Here is a 16,600-nt window from a genome sequence, read left to right as displayed (position 1 = left end):
CTCAGACTGTCTGCCGGAAGAAAGGACTTTATTTTCTTTATGATCCTAAGAGTGAAGAAACTTGCTGAGACAACCCCACTTATCTTGTCTCCAAAAGTGAGTCTGTTGTCCACTATGACCCCAGGTTCTTCGCTTTCTTGGTCGGTTCGGGGAGAGTTCCCAATTCTTCTAGCCACCAGTCCGGCGTCCAGAGGTTCGGGTCGTTACCAAAAATGATGATCTCGGTTTTGCCTGAATTGAGCTTCAGGCACTTTGAGGACATCCACCCTGTGGTGGCTTTCATGTAGTCATGAAATCTTTTTCCTGTTTCAGCCTCTTGCCCATGCAGGAATGACAGCAGTATTTGCGTGTCATCCGCGTAAGATGTCAATTGGAACCCAAAGGATCTTATCAGGGCCGCAAGGGGTGTGACGACCACTAAAAAGCGTTGGGCTGAGGGGTGAGCCCTGAGGCACTCCACATGGAAGCGAGAATGGTTTGGAATTTCTTTGTCTAGGTCCACCGTTTGAGTCCTGTCTGTGAGGAAAGATTTCAGGAGGTTCCAGGCCTTGCCTTGTACCCCGCCCTCAGATAACCGGTCCATCAAAACATTATGATGAACCGTGTCGTAGGCCGCCGAGAGCTCCAACATAATCAGAATTGCGTTGCCTCCATGGTCCAAGGCCTCTCCTATTTCCTCAGTGGATTTAATCAGAGCCAGGTCTGTGCTCTGCTCTGTTTTAAATCCAGATTGTGTCGGGTCGAGCGTGTTATTTTCTTGTAGGAACAGTACTACAAACAGATCCTTAGAGGGAAAATAACATTTTCAGTTCTTAGCATGTGTGGCTGTAGATACACATGCTTAGCATAGACCAGTGGTTCTTAACCTCTTCTATGCCCATGAAGAGATAGTCTCGTCATAGAGCGCGGTTGCGCTGTGCCCATGACGAGACTATCTCGTCATGGACCCCGCCCGCTAATACAATGCCCGGCACAGGAGGGGGAAAGGGCGGGGCACTGAAGGGGTTAACCTGTGGTCCAAGGACCACTGTGGGTCCGCGACTGTTTTACATATTTAAATATTAAAATTATTAAATTAAAATGAATAAAGTGTAGACAAATAAATAAGCAAAATTGAAAATTTGGATATTTTTTCAATAACAAAATATTTCAATATTTTAGCATTTGTTTGTGGCATACTTGCTTTTGTATTTGTGTGTTATGTTTTGAGGCTCAAATCATATAAATTGCTTAGGCCGGGGGTCCCTAGCTTCCACAAACGTCTTGGTTGGGGTCCTCATATTTCAGAAATGATTCAGTGGGGGTCCATAGAAGTCAAAAGATTAAGAACGGCTGGCATAGACTGGATAGCAGTACCCTTCCGGCAGCTGTGGCTAGTGTGTGCATGATGCAAGTGTCTGAAACAGTGTTCTCAGCACTGTCTGGCCAACTGAAGAGTGTTGGCATGCTAAAACGTTCACACACCAGTTTTTGGGATAGGAGTGTGGGATTGACCAGGTGGATGACTTAAAGATATCCACTAGTAGGATGTTGGCTTAGGCCTCAGTAGCTCTATTTTTGCAGTTGGAGTGCGGCCTCGGTGGAGAATGTAGAACCCTCTGTGCCTTGTGGTAACGACTCTGAATGCACTTGTCAATCCACTTGGCCAGCTTTGGAGATGGGCTGACCTTTGTGAGGTTTTGCAAAGGAGACAAAGAGCTGGTCTGACTTACAGAATGATTTAGTCCGGTCGATGTAGTATGCGAGGGACCTTTTGACGTCTAACATGTGCAATACTCTTTCCACGACTGAATCCAGCTGCAGGAAGAATACCAGGAGCTCTATGATCTTTAGTTAAGGTGGAAGGGTGAAACCACTTTAGGGGTGAATCTAGGGCGGGTTCTAAGAACGAACCATTCCTTGTGAAACTGGATGAAAGGCTCCTGTAGCGTGAGTTTGCAGCTCGCTGATTCACCTAAGGGACGTGATCGCTACAAGAAAGGCTGCCTTCTAAGAGAAACTGCTGTTCGCATGAATGAATAGGTTCAAATGGTGTACCCATAAGTCTGGCAAGAACTCTGTTGAAGTTCCACACAGGAGAGAGAGGTACTCTGAGGGAGGGGGGGGTATGACCCCTTTGAGGCCCTTCATAAAGCCCACGACCACAGGTATTCGGTAGAGAGAGGCATATCTCAGTTCTGCATATTGGCAGCAACAGTGGCTAAGGTAAGAAAAATGGAGGTTTATGCAATACCCGCCTTTTGTAACTGTAATAGGTAGGTAACAATATCCTGGACCATGGGTTTTAAAGGATTCAGGCCCTGTGAAATGCAGTAATGTACCAACATTTTCATTTTTTTCCATAAAACAGACCCGTGCTGTGGGCCCCTCGACCTCCTTCATGAGGCCATACAATCCTATGGAAGTTGAAAGTACCAGAACTCTATGACTTCAGGAGCCAAACTACAAGATTGAGCTGCCAAGGTATCTGGATGCCTGACCATGCCTCTGTGTGAGAAGGAGTGGACTGAGGGGGAACCTCTCATGGGGGCTGAGTGACAACCCCAGGAGAGTTGAGTACCAAGACAGTCTTCCCAGGTTGCCACCACTCATGTGAGGGTTAGTAGTGTTTGTCGGTGCTTCCTCACCATGAAGGGAATTAGCCGGAGAGGCGGAAAAGCACAAGCAACTATGGTTGTGGGCGTGGAAACTCAGTGGCTAAGTTTAGGCGTTTTGAATTTTCCAGGGTACAGAACAGGTCCATCCACGGGTGCACCAACACCAACACTGAAGTATGTATGGAGGAGGTGGAGTTACCACTCATCAACTTGTTGATGCATCCTGCTGACTAGGTTCGCAAAGTCGTTGTGCAGCCCAGAAGACGCTCAGCCATGAAGTGAATCTTGTGGTGGAGTGGCTAATGTCATCCTCTGTGCTAGGTGGGAGAGCTGAGGAGAGTGTGTAAAGTCCTGCTTCTGGATGTAATGCATTACAGTGATGTTGCCTGCCCTGAATGACCTGCAAAAAGGCTTTGAGGGCTTGCAGAATGGCAAGCATTTCCAACTAACTGATGTGTCTACTCCAGTGCTGAGAGCGCCACATTTTCGGGACAGGGTACTGGTTTAGATGTGCGCCCCAATCTGTAAGGAAGAGGTCTGTCGAAATGGTCTAGGTCTGCAAAAGGTCTGCCTTACACAAGGTTGGTGTTGCTCCACCGCTGCAGAAAGCACTAAGCTTTGGCCAGTGCCAATACTAGATCTTCCCAGTGACACTCGCTTGAGACAATTGGTCTGCCAGACACTCTTGAAGGGGGTGCATGTGAAACCTTGCACAAGTAACAATGACAGTGCAGGAGGTCAATATTTCTAGAAGGTGTATGACTATGTGGACTGCGAGCTGACAACTGGGCTAAAAAAAGAGGCAGAATGTGCTGGAAAGCGAACACTCTTTGTTGGGTGGTGTAAGCTTTGCATGTGAAAGGGCTGACCAGAGCCTAAAGGAGTTTGGGCCTGTGGTTGCTCTTGCCTCTACCTCATGCTCAGGGCTTGATTTCCAATACCCTCGAGAGCGATGGTCTGCCTTGGTTTGAGATACTTTGCAGGGCCTGTTTTTCTTTCTGAGTTGTAGGCATACTTATGGCACTGGAAGTGGTCTTTATTATGGACTGTTATTTGTCACCATATCGATGTTCTACTTCTGACCACTGAATTCATTTTATGACACAGACTCTGGCCTGGGCTAGGCCTGCGCTTGTGGGAGCACTGATGACCCAATTTCCTCCTGTTCCTGGGCACAGAGGAGATCTTAGCCCCGTAAGTGTTTGGGATGCAGGAGAGAGTCCTAGCGCTGCATACTGCTGTATGCCCATTTGCAATCTCTCCAATACCGTAGTGTTTTCAAATGAAAGGCAAGGAGCAAGTGGTGCGGTCCTGAGAGGCGATAGGCACGTATTACCCACCTGTTGAGGTCCACCCACAGACATTTTGCATGACAGTGAGGCCACTGCTAGAAAGGTGTGTTCCATCACCCATGGAGCATTCTCAAACAGCAGTGGGCCAGCCTCTGCGGCGTTGAAAATTGTGCAAAACAAACGGTGTTGAAGCTGGAAGGAATCAGACACAGTTAGAGAAAACAACAAAGGGGTCCGGCTAAAAATTAATAAACATGGAGACCGTGGAGCCCACTCTGTGCACGTCTGAAACCAATGGTGGGAGGAAAAAAACTATCTAAGATGTAGTTGGTGCCCATGCACAGTATACACTGAGAAAAGGAGTTGCAGCATATTTCATGACTCAAGAGACTTCTTTGAAGAAAAACTACTTACAAACGTTCAACACCAGATGGCTGGAGTATGCAAGGCACATGTATTTGCAGACATACATGATACAGGTATTTTCCCGTGACAATAGTGTTACATTATCACACGTTCTACTATAGTGGGACTGAGAAGAGCAACTTGTCTACATGAATAATGTTTTTGGGTGTTAACCATAGGCAGGGGTCCTGTGACGTGATGAAATAACCCAAATCCCTCTATGCCCCACAAGGTAGATGCCGTTTAAGATTTTTTTCTCGTTATCATATAAAAGTTGAGGTCAAGTACCAGCATGCTAGAATACAGGGCATAACACTTTTTAATGTAGATGTGAGAGAAACTTTAGGGATTATTTTTTCTTAACTTTTGATGCTTTATCTTATTCTAGATGCACATTGACTGCACAGCTGGCTTGTGAACTCTAGTCTTGTAGCCAAGAAGTATAAATGGTAGCAAAGAGGCTCTATAAAGCAGTTTACAGAAGACTCTGCGCAAGATGGTGGAGGCATAGCGTCTGTTTTAGTAGAATCGCTCCCAGTTTTTTTTTAGAGATGTACTGGCCAACCTCCCTCATCAGAGAAGTACGGTCAGGAGCACCTGTGTGTCAGGGAAGCTGGTCTGGAAACTGACATATTAGCTGTTATTAAGATGCAAACTGTATTCGGAGTGTCTAAACTAGCTCATATTCTGGAGTAAGCCTTGGACTGCTCTCGCTACCTTAAGAGTATCTAGTGCTGGAGAGGAGTACCTGGTTATCCAGTAGTACTGTGGCCCCAGGACTATCAGCGGTCAACAACTCCAATTTACGACTGGAGCCCAGTAATCCCAGACTGCTCTGTTATTGCAGGAAACCTGGTCGACACACTCTCTAAGGTAAGGATGAGATTCCTCATTTCCCATTGTAGTCCCCACTGATATGCTACCGTTTGACATGGCTGACAACTATTATATAAAAGCTGCAAGGATGCATTGAACTATTAGCTTTTAGTGACTGCATAATATGTGTGTGACATTTTAAGAAGATGGTGTGATGCAGGTATGTGTGAGCTGTAAAAAAAAAAAAAAAGAAAGGGAAAGATTACAGAGGTTAACATCCTTTATCTCTGAAGTCGAAATTAATATCTCATGAAAGTGAAATTATAAATCACCTGAATGACAGCTGACTGTCCGATAATATTCTGAAGTTAAAATATGTATTACAATTTACATTTAAAAGTAGCACGTAAAATGCATTTGCGAATGAGTAAACTTATTCCACTTTAGAATTTCAGACTTTTTTCTTTTTTATCAAAGAAGCAATTACTTGGATAAAATAAACAGCTTATTTGCTGGCTGGCGTGCTAGTCACAATCCAGATAGCTGCTTAGAAATTGGGTTACATTTTACATTTTACTTTAAGTGTATTCTTGCCTTCACTGGGCGCTCCACACATCCTTTTTTGGCTTTTCCACATTTTATAAGTCCCTGTATATCCTTGCTGTAATTGTCATAGCTGTCCCTCTGTTTTTTATATCCTTTATCACTTTGTGTGTCCCATACTCTTTGTGCTTTTGTTGTTCTGTCGCAGCCTTGCATATTATGTGCCTAGTGCAGCTTTCAACTTGGTCACACACAGAGTGAGATCTACGAGTAATCTTCGTCTTAATTGATTGTTCAGTGGCATACACTGACCACAGAGAAATGGTATACAGGCTGGGAATAGCAGGTTACCAGTATGAGATTGTGTGAAAGACATCTAGGACACCAGGGGAGAAGTTCTAGTGCCAGTCATCACAAAGTTCACAGTTTAGCAAGTGAAAGCAAATGTAACTGAGACAACACATTGGTGGTACGAGCCAGGATTTATATGGATTTTATTTCATAAGAGACTGGCAAAGATAACCTGGACATGCCATAAACCATACTTTTAAGTGTACTAACCACATTTTATCGTTGTATCCACTATATCAGAAGTTCTAACTTTGCCACCTGATTTAGAATTAACAAAAAAGAAAAACCACAGTTAAGTCAACGGGTTGAAACAGGTCTGTATCCTAAAACATGATATTTCTACACGGCACAGCCTCAGGGCTAAATCAAGGACTGTCAAATATCGGTCTTTTGAAAAAATGAACTTGTGCTTACTTGTCGATGCTAGATTTGGTGTCTGCAATCTTGTTTAAGCTGGAGATTTTGAACCCGTAAGCATTCCCTCTCTGGCCTTTATTCATGTAGTTCCCAAATGCCAGAACAACCTCCAACAACTGCTTCAGGCTTTTACTCTGCAATACCTCCTTTGAAGCTGAACATATTGCTTTATACGAAAAAGAAAAAATATTTATAGTATGACAACAAAAGGAATATATAAAACACAATTAAAAAGGAAAATGCTACTTACCAGTATGCATCTGTTCTTGGCATGTAGAGCTGTAGATTCACACACTTATGCATAGATCGCCATCTGGTGTTGGGCCCGGATGTTTGCACTTTGTTGTTGTCCTCGAAAGTTTTTGGAAGTCACGGGATAGGTGGCTCCTCCTTTGGACAATAGTGCGCATGGGCATCGACTCCATCATCATATTGTTTTTTGCCAAGAAGGGAAATGATGGGGTTTTGTAAGAAACAGAAAAGATGTCCATGTAAGTTGCATCTAAATAAGATAATACTGGAACAGATAAAGGTAGCCGGGGAGGTGGGTGGGCATGTGTGGATCTACAGCTCTACATATCAAGAACCGATGCATACTGGTAAGTAGCATTTTCCGTTCGAGGCATATGAGCTGTAGATCACACACTTATGCATAGATTGCATAGCAGTACTCCTCCTTAGCGGCAACCACCAGTGTCTGTTGCAGTATTTTTAAATAGTGTTTTAAGTACAGCTTGGCCCACACTAGCTTGTTGTTTTGCCTGCACATCTACACAATAGTGTTTTGTGAATGTGTGTGGTGTAGACCGTGTAGCTGCTTTGCAGATATCATCTAGGGGAATGTTCCCTAAAAATGCAATTGAAGCCCCTATTTTTCGGGGAGAGTGGGCTTTAGGGGGAATAGATAGTGTTTGTTTTGCTTTGTGGCAGCAAATTTGTATACATTTGACAATCCACCTTGCGATCCCAGATTTTGATATGGGATTGCCTTTATGTGGTGGTGAGAAGGATACAAAAAGTTGTTTTGTTTTCCAAAAAGGTTTTGTCCTGTCAATATAATAAAGGAGTGCTCTTTTTACGTCTGAAGAGCTTTTTCTGCGACTGTTTGTGGTTGCGAGAAGAATACTGGCAACTCAACAGACTGATTGAGATGAAAAGGAGAGATAACTTTAGGAAGGAATTTGGGATTTGTCCAGAGAACCACTTTGTTATGATGGAGTTGTAAGAATGGTTCTTGAATAGTTAGTGCTTCTAGCTTGCTGAATCTTCTAAGAGAAGTAATGGCCACAAGGAAAGCAACTTTCCATGTAAGAAATTGTAGCTCGCATTTATGCAGAGGTTCGAATGGAGGGCCCATTAGTCTTGTGAGGACAATGTTTAAATTCCACACTGGTGAGGGTGGTACCCTAGGAGGAATGATTCTTTTAATGCTTTAATGGCAGGTACTCTAAATAATGACAAGTGTTGTCTATTTTGTAAGTAAGCTGCTATGGCAGCGAGATGTAACCTAATAGATGTGTATGCTAGATTACACTTTTGAAGAAATAGTAGGTAACATATGATGTGTTAAATAGACACATCTAAAGGATTAATGCTGTTGTTATTACAGTATATTACAAATCTTTTTCACTTGGCTGCATAGCAGGCTCTAGTCGTGGGGTGCCTAGCCTCTTTGATAACATTCATGCAGTCAGGAGGAAGGTTAAGGTAACCAAATTCTAAGACTTCAGGAGCCAGATCGCTAGGTTGAGCTGTGCTGGGTCCGGGTGTCTGATCTCTCCACGGTTCTGTGTTAAGAGGCATGGGGAGAGGTGTAGTTTGTGGTGTGGGACTTTTGATAGTTCCAGCAGTGTTGTGTACCATGGTTGTCTTGCCCATGTTGGAGCAACTAGGATGAGTGTCAGTGAGTGTTGCTGCAGTTTGCGCACCTCCAATGGAATGAGTGGGAGAGGCGGAAAAGCGTAGGCAAATTTGCCTGACCAATTCATCCAAATCGCATTGCCTTTCGACAATGGGTATGGATATCTGGCGGCAAAGCTTGGGCATTTTGTATTGTAATGTGTGGCGAAGAGATCTATCTCTGGCGGCCCCCACATTTGGAAATACGGTTGAAGAACTTGTGGATGAAGTTCCCACTCGTGAATCTGATGTGTCTGACGACTTAACAGATCCGCTATGCTGTTTTGGACTCCTGGAATGTGTTGGGCTAGGAGAAAAATGTTTTGAGGAATAGCCCACCTCCATATGCTCTATGCTAATTGTGAGAGCTGTAGGGAGTGTGTTCCGCCTTGTTTTTGTATATAGTACATTGCTGTCATATTGTCGGTGCGGAATAGGACAGCTTTGCCTGATATTTGTTTCTGGAATGATTTTAATGCCCGAAAAACTGCTAGCAACTCCAGATGATTGATGTGGAGTAAGTTTTGCTGAGGTGTCCATTTGCCTTGCATGGTATGAGAGATGAGCTCCCCAGCCGGTGAGTGATGCGTCTGCTGTTAGTACAATCTGAGGAACCGGCTCTATGAACGGTCGCCCTTTGGAAAGGTTTTGTGTGTTCCACCACTGCAGAGAGCGATGCGTGTGGCCGTCTATCAACACCAGATCTGTCAGCAGACCTTGAGCCTGGTTCCACTGACGTGCTAAGCCTTCCTGTAGGGGACTCATGAGGAGTCTGGCATGAGGTACTCTGAATATGCAAGAGGCCATCATCCCTTTGAGCTGCATGAACACTCGAGCTGGAAGCGAGTGCTGTGGTTGGAATTTTGTAATGAGATTTTGTATGCTTGCTATCCTCGGTGGACTGGGATATGCAAGGCCTTTTGAGGTGTTTATTGTGGCACCGAGATACTGTTGGATGTGGAAGGGTTGTAGGTGAGACTTTATGAGATTTATGGTGAATCCTAAGTCGTGAAGTAGTTGGATTGTGGTGTGTGTGTGATTTACACACTGGCTGTATGACTTGGCTTTTATGAGCCAGTCGTCCAAGTATGGGAAGACGTGAATTTGTTGTCTTCTTAGGTGAGCTGCAACTACCGCTAGACATTTTGGGAAGACTCTGGGTGCTGTGGTGACTCCGAATGGGAGAACCTTGAATTGGTAATGCTGACCGTCCACTACAAATCTGAGGTATTTCTTGTGAGTGGGGTGAATGGGAATATGGAAGTAGGAGTCCTTGAGATCTAGGGTGGCAAGGAAATCACCTTGTGTGAGCAGAGGAAGAACCTGTTGAAGTGTGACCATGTGAAAATGGTCTGATTGTATGCAAAGGTTTAGGGGTCTGAGGTCCAGGATGGGTCTCAGGGTTCCGTCCTTCTTTGGAATGAGTAAGTACAGGGAGTAAACTCCTGTGTTTTGCTGATGCAGGGGAACTGGTTCTATTGTATGTTTTTGTAGAAGGGAAAGCGATAAATGTTCTGTTGACATTGGCCGCTGTCTGGGTGGTATGTTTGGTGGAGTAGAGGCGAATTCTAGACAGTAACCAGTTTGAATGATTTGTCTCACCCACCTGTCGGTAGTGATGTTGCTCCAGACAGTTAGGAATTGTAGCAGTCTTCCCCCGACCGGAGTGGAATGGTCCGGGGGAAGTGGAGGGAAGTCACTGGGTGGGGGTGGAGGCAGAGCGAGTATTGTTAGTTTTGCCTCTGCCTTTGTTATTATTTCCTCTGTAGCCTCCTCTATGATAACCTCTGGTAAAGGTTGTTTGGGTGGGACTTTTGTAGGACGTGGAGGGGTTGTCCGAGAGGCTCCCATTGATTTAGCTGTGTCGGTGTCTTTTTTTTATCTTTTCTAGAGCTTATTCCACGGCAGGACCAAATAGATGGTCGTGATCAAATGGTTGGTTAAGTATTGTATTTTGAAATTCTGGTTTAAAACCTGAAATGCGTAGCCATGCATGTCTACATAAAAGGACACTTGTGTTGATGGCTCGGGAGGCGGTGCCTGCCACATCTAGAGCACAGCGAATGGAGGTGTTTGTTATAAGTTTACCCTCTTGTAGGAGGTCGTTGGCTTTTGCCTAGTATTTGTATGGGAGGTGTTGTAATAGGGTTTCCAACTCATCGTATTGTGCCCTATCGTATCTAGCCAGCAAAGCTTGTTTGTTGGCGATACGCCATATGTTGGCTCCTTGTGATGCTGTTCGTTTCCCAAAAGCGTCCAGGAGTTTTGACTCCTTGTCGGGAGGCGGAGCATCGCCCGATGTTTGTGAGTTAACCCTCTTTCTGGAGTTAGACACCACTAAGGAATCCAATGGTATTTGTCCCTTGATGTAAACAGGGTCTGCTGGGGCAGATTTGTATATTTTCTTTATTCTGGGGTTAATAACCCTAGCAGGATCTTTGAACACCTCAGGTGCGTGTTTAATTACCCCTTTTAACATAGGGAGAACAGAAGTGGATCTTTGAGATGTATCAAGTGTGTCTATTAGAACATTCTCCTCCACAGGGTCTGTATGTAGAACTACCCCGTAGTATTGTGCAGCTCTGTGAACGAGCTGGGTGAAACCTATCGTGTCCTCTGGAGGGGAAGGTCTAGAGGGATAGATGTCGTCTTGTGGCACATCAAGGACACCTGGCGTGCCATAATTGTCCCATGGGTCGCCTGGGGTGTAAGGCTGACTAGGATCCCCTAATGGTTCATTGTCTGCACCCTCCCCCCGTCCCCAGAAGTGTCATCATCGTCTTGAGGTGGAGGAGATGGTGAGGGGAGTGGAGATAGAGTAGGGGAGAGTTGTGGAGGAGGAGGTGGAGAAAGAAGTCTGAGAGGAGATGTTGCAATATCCCTCTTCTTTGGTGGAGATGGAGCCGGTACAGGCATGTCCATTGTTCTCTTCTTTGAGCTGAGAGTTAGTTGACCTGTTTTTGGGTCTTTAAGAAGAGTTTTTTGCTTGGATCCGGGCGAAATAGCTCTTCCAGTGAAGGTTGGTCTTTTGGTGCAGATTTTTTCGGTTCTGAAGGTTTGTGTGGTGCCGAATCTGGAGCGGATTTATGTTTAGGCTTGGAAACAAGAGGTTTTTTGGTTTCTGAAGGAGCCTGTGGAACCGGTTGTTTTTTCGGTTCCGAGGGTTTTTTCGGTTCCGTAGGTTGAGTACCTGTACTCTTCGGGAGTGGCTTTTTACTCGGTTCCGATGACTGAGTCGAGGGGTCGGTACCAGTAGGTTTCGGTGCAGAGTGCATTGATGTGGAGCCAGTGGTCGGCACGGAGGGGGAAGGCAGTTTCTTTTTGGGTCACGGGGATTGGGTTTCGGCACCGATGGCAGGCTGACTCGATCCCGAGTGGCCTGAAGGCTTATGTGTGGGCTTCTTTGTCTGGCCTGAAGGCGGGGCGCGAGAAGTCTTGTCTCGGTGTGCACCCAGGCCCCAAGGTGAAGGTGTTACCGAAGCCTATTTCGGGTGTGGGGGTCGACGTCACTACTTACGACCCGCTGCCCCAGGGTGATGTCTTCAATGTCGGAGTCGTTGGCTTCGGAGGCGCTGACGAGGCCTTCTTCGACCCGCTCCTGCTCTGGTACATCACTGCCATCCTGGAAGAAGTCGTCGGGAATGGATGTCGACGCTCGAGCCATGCTTCTTCGAGCTCGACGATCCTGGATACTTTTCTTGGAGCGGAAAGAGGCACAAGCTGGGCAGTCTCTGGCCTCGTGCTCTGGTGAAAGGCAGCGGTTACACACCTCATGCAGATCTGTGTGTGGAAACTTGGATCTACATTGAGGACACCTTTTAAAAGGAGTCCTTTCCAGAAGCCAGGTCGAATGGCGTACGTAGACCTGAAGGCCTTCTTCGACGCCCGGAATCGAAGACTTCGAGCTTGTAGAGATGCGCGTCGAGTAGGGAACGCGATCTGAACAATAACGGAGAAAAGGGCGAAGGATTGTGCGTCGAAAGTTGGATCGGTAACGCCACCGAACTGGAGCGCGATAAACCCATCCGAGCCCGATGGCGGAAAAAAAACAATCTGACGATGGAGTCGATGCCCATGCACACTATTTTCCAAAGGAGGAGCCACCTATCCTGTGACTTCCAAAGACTTTCCAGGTGCAAACATCCGGGCCCAACACCAGATTGCGATCTATGCATAAGTGTGTGATCTACAGCTCATATGCCTCGAACATATGTTGTTCATGGATGCAGGTTGAAAATAAAACATCTGTTGAGACAAATGCTCTATGTAGGAAAATCCTAGAGTTTCTAAAGCTATAATATTAACAAAACTGACAATACACCTGCAGATATTTAAAATCTTTACCTCAAAGGGAGTTTTAGTAAATCACACAAATACGAGTACAAGATGATTTTACAAGACTTCAAACTAGTTAATGAGAGTAAAATCATACAACCAAGAGACACATTTTTTCTAGGTAAACATGTAGTTTAAACAAGGGAACAAAGTTCACTTTCTGTTAAAAAACAAAGCTCAATCTGCACTAGAAGAATAAAAAGAAAATGTTATCCTGTTTGTTCTACTAAATACTTCGTAACTTCTAGAGGGAGCCACTGAATGACCTTGCGCTTACAGTAAAACAGGTCAGTGACCTTGAGCGGGTCATCAGATGGCCAGATAAAAACCTGTGGAACTGGAAGACATAAGTGTTTTATATGGAAATGGCCAATAAAACTGTCTGTAAAGGGTTCTCCGAAGCCCTCATTAATAGCCGTACAGCAAGACAATGTAAAATGATAATTCCAGAAGCGTTTCGAGGTCACATCACACATTTAACTCAGACACAAACATTCCAAACGGTGGATTCTAGTAAACCAACTGGAAAGTAACAGCACGATAGGCAACATGCATAACAAACAAAATTAGGCTCCAAGCCACTCAGTTCTTCACCTCCAATTAATACATATACTTTCCAGCACACAAGATACAATATGTTGTGTATGTGACTGCAGGCAGTGAGAGAAGCTAGATGCAAGTGAAACTTTCTTCCGGAAAGCAACTTCAAAACTGCTGTTTAAGCCCTCATACTCTTGTATTTAGATGATGGTAACGCCCTGCTCAATAGACTCTCAGACCCTACACGGACACCCATTATGGGCATCCTACATGCCGCAGTACATTTTATCTAGGGCACAAAACCCCCATCCTGATGGAACTCCATTGGCTCCCCTTGCCGGCCCACACCATCTTCAAATGTGTTTATTGAGGTGGACAGGTCTAGAGGTACTTTACCTAGAACCTCTTCGACACTGCCGGTTTTCAGCTAGGTTTGTGGTATACAAATACCACATACATACTTTAGCCTGCAAAAAGAGACAACTACACCTGAAGCAAACTTGGGTAGGGCGGGTGGTGGTGATGGGTAGAAAAATGCAAACAATGATGTTGGGGATTCCGAATGGAGTTTCATTTGGTTTATTTGATGAGGATTTTATGAGACATGTAGTAATTGCATGCGATGCATTTATACTGCTTTTCTATTGTTTGCCAAACAGCAGGTTCTGTGGAATGAAACATCAGTTTCAATTTAGCACTATGAAAATAAGTTAAAGCAAACAAGGCACTGGGCCCGAGACTAACCTGGGTACTACTTAGAATGATATGTTCAATGTGATGGACTAAACAGAAATGGCAGGAGTGGCAACAGTTTTGCTATACCTAATATATAATCAAGATTTGTTTTTAAACACTGAGTCCTCCATTAGTTCAGATGGAGTCCCTAGAGGTAGCCAATAATATTTTTGCAGATGCAAGTCAGCTGCATCGTCTTCTAGGCCTGTCTTGAGAACAGGAGGCTGCTGGGTTGTAGGGCAAAATTCACTGTCTCCTATTTTTTAAACCTGTTCCCACAGCACAAAAAAACAACTATTTCTTTCAGGATCATGTATGTGATGAACAAGTTACTTACCTTCGGTAACGCTTTTTCTGGTGGATACAGTATCTGCCTGTGGATTCCTCACCTTGTGAATATCACTTGCTCTACGCATTCCACGGAACTTTTTTCCCCAGCACTCCACGCCGACGTGGACGACGTCATAATGCATCGGCTCCGCTCGCGACTCCGTATGACGTCACCGGAGCCATAAGAGAACCACGTCGGCGTGATGACGTCAGTTCCACCCATTTTTTCCGTGCCTCCGAGGCGAACAGGTGGACCAATGACAGACTCAAAGTATACACAGTATACAATATACAACCACATATACATAGTATACAAAGAAAAGGAATGCTAAATAACCCAGCATTTCCTACAAATGTACAAGAAAGTATAACAACATTTCAAACAAGACCTCTTTCACGGTATACAAAGGTGGACAACGGGGAGGCGGGTGGGCCAGTGAGGAATCCACAGGCAGATACTGTATCCACCAGAAAAAGCGTTACAGAAGGTAAGTAACTTGTTCTTCTGATGGATACATCTGCCAGTGGATTCCTCACCTTGTGAATAGATTCCCACAGCAGTCCCCACACCCGGAGGAGGGTGTCCACCTTCCTATACCAGAACTTCTTGCAAGACAGAGCGCGCAAAGTGGCCCTCCCTCCTCATCTCGGAGTCCAAGCAATAATGCTTCGCGAAAGTATGGAGGGAGGCCCAAGTCGTGGCTTTACAAATATCTGCCACAGGAACTCCCCGGGCCAAAGCAGATGTAGATGATTTTGCTCTAGTCGAATGAGCCCCAATACCCTCAGCAGGAGTCTTACCAGCCAGGGCGTAACAGATCTTGATGACAAGGATGATCCATCTCGATAGCGTGCGCTTGTGCACCGCTCTTCCTTTCGAATGACCTACATAGCCAACGAAGAGCTGATCATCCAGACGAAAGTCTTTCGTCCTGTCCAAATAAAAACTCACAGCCCTCTTTGGATCCAGGCAATGGAGTCTTTCCTCCTCTTTGGAAGGATGAGGAGGCGGATAGAAAACAGGGAGAGTAACAGACTGCCCCAAATGAAACGGAGTAACAACTTTTGGCAGGAAACCAGCCCTGGTCCTGAGAACCATCCTTTCAGCATGTAATGTAAGAAAAGGGGGTTTAGAACTAAGAGCTTGAAGCTCACTCACCCTCCTTGGCAAGGTTATGGCTACAAGAAAGACCACCTTAAAGGACAACAGCCTCAAAGGACAGCTATGAAGAGGCTCAAACGGGGACCCCATCAGAAAAGTTAAGACAAGATTGAGGTCCCACTGTGGCATTACAAAGGGAGTGGGAGGAAACATGTTTGTAAGGCCCTTGATAAACCTCAGTACAACCGGAGATTTAAACAGTGACGGTTGATCAGGAAGGCATAGAAAAGCCGATGAGGCTGAAAGATAGCCCTTGACCGTGGCCACAGCACAGCCCTGCTGAGCCAAGGAAAGAGCAAACTGGAGCACATTAGAAAGATGGGCTTTTAAAGGGTCAATGGACCTCTCTCCACACCATTTCACAAACTTAGACCACCTGTAGGAGTAAATGGACTTGGTGGAGTGTCGTCTGGCCGATAAAATAACATCCACCACATCAGGCGGGAGAGCGAAGGAATTCAGGTTGCCCCGTTCAATCTCCAGGCATGAAGGTGTAAGCTCTGGAGGTGGGGGTGTAGAACCTGCCCCTCTGACTGCGAGAGGAGGTCTACCCTCAGAGGGAGACGGAGCGGAGGGCATGAGGAGAGGTGGAGAAGATCTGTATACCACACCCTTCTTGGCCAATCCGGGGCGACCAATATGACTCAGGCCCGGTCTTGGCGAATCTTCCTCAGAACCCGAGGAATCAAGGGTATGGGAGGAAACGCGTATAGGAGTTGCGAGCCCCAACTCAAGTGAAACGCGTCCCCCAACGCTCCCTGCATCGGAAACTGGAGACTGCAGAATGACGGGCAGTGCGCGTTCTCGCGAGTGGCGAACAGGTCCACCCGAGGAGTTCCCCACGTCCGAAAGACGAGGCGAACCACCTCTGGATGAAGCGTCCACTCGTGATCGGCGGAGAACTGCCGACTGAGACTGTCCGCACGCACGTTCAGCACCCCGGCCAGATGATTTGCCATCAGACACATCTGATGGTCCTGAGCCCAGGACCATAGACGTAAGGCCTCTCTGCATAGACAAAGAGACCCCACTCCTCCCTGCTTGTTGACATACCACATCGCAGTAGTGTGGTCTGTCAGGACTTGAATCGACTGACCGCGAAGGGAAGGGAGGAAGGCCTTGAGCACCAAACGAATCGCCCGCAATTCCAGAAGGTTGATGTGAAGCAACCTTTCCTC

At 45.8% G+C, this 16,600-nt stretch overlaps 1 protein-coding gene across 8 annotated transcripts in view; it reads right to left on the bottom strand.

Moving 5' to 3' along the window:
• The window catches only part of DAAM1 (dishevelled associated activator of morphogenesis 1), a 579,575-nt gene that overhangs the window by 57,079 nt on the left and 505,896 nt on the right, over positions 1–16,600 (bottom strand). For all 8 annotated transcript variants that reach the window (XM_085626090.1, XM_085626094.1, XM_085626087.1 and 5 more), the window contains one exon: positions 6,419–6,587. In XM_085626090.1, coding sequence (XP_085482216.1) covers positions 6,419–6,587 — 169 coding nt within the window. The remainder of the gene's footprint in view (positions 1–6,418; positions 6,588–16,600) is intronic.

The sequence above is a fragment of the Triturus cristatus genome, chromosome 9 (genome assembly GCF_964204655.1).
Source record: "Triturus cristatus chromosome 9, aTriCri1.1, whole genome shotgun sequence".
Taxonomy (NCBI): domain Eukaryota; kingdom Metazoa; phylum Chordata; class Amphibia; order Caudata; family Salamandridae; genus Triturus; species Triturus cristatus.
This window is presented reverse-complemented; position numbering and strand designations above follow the sequence as displayed.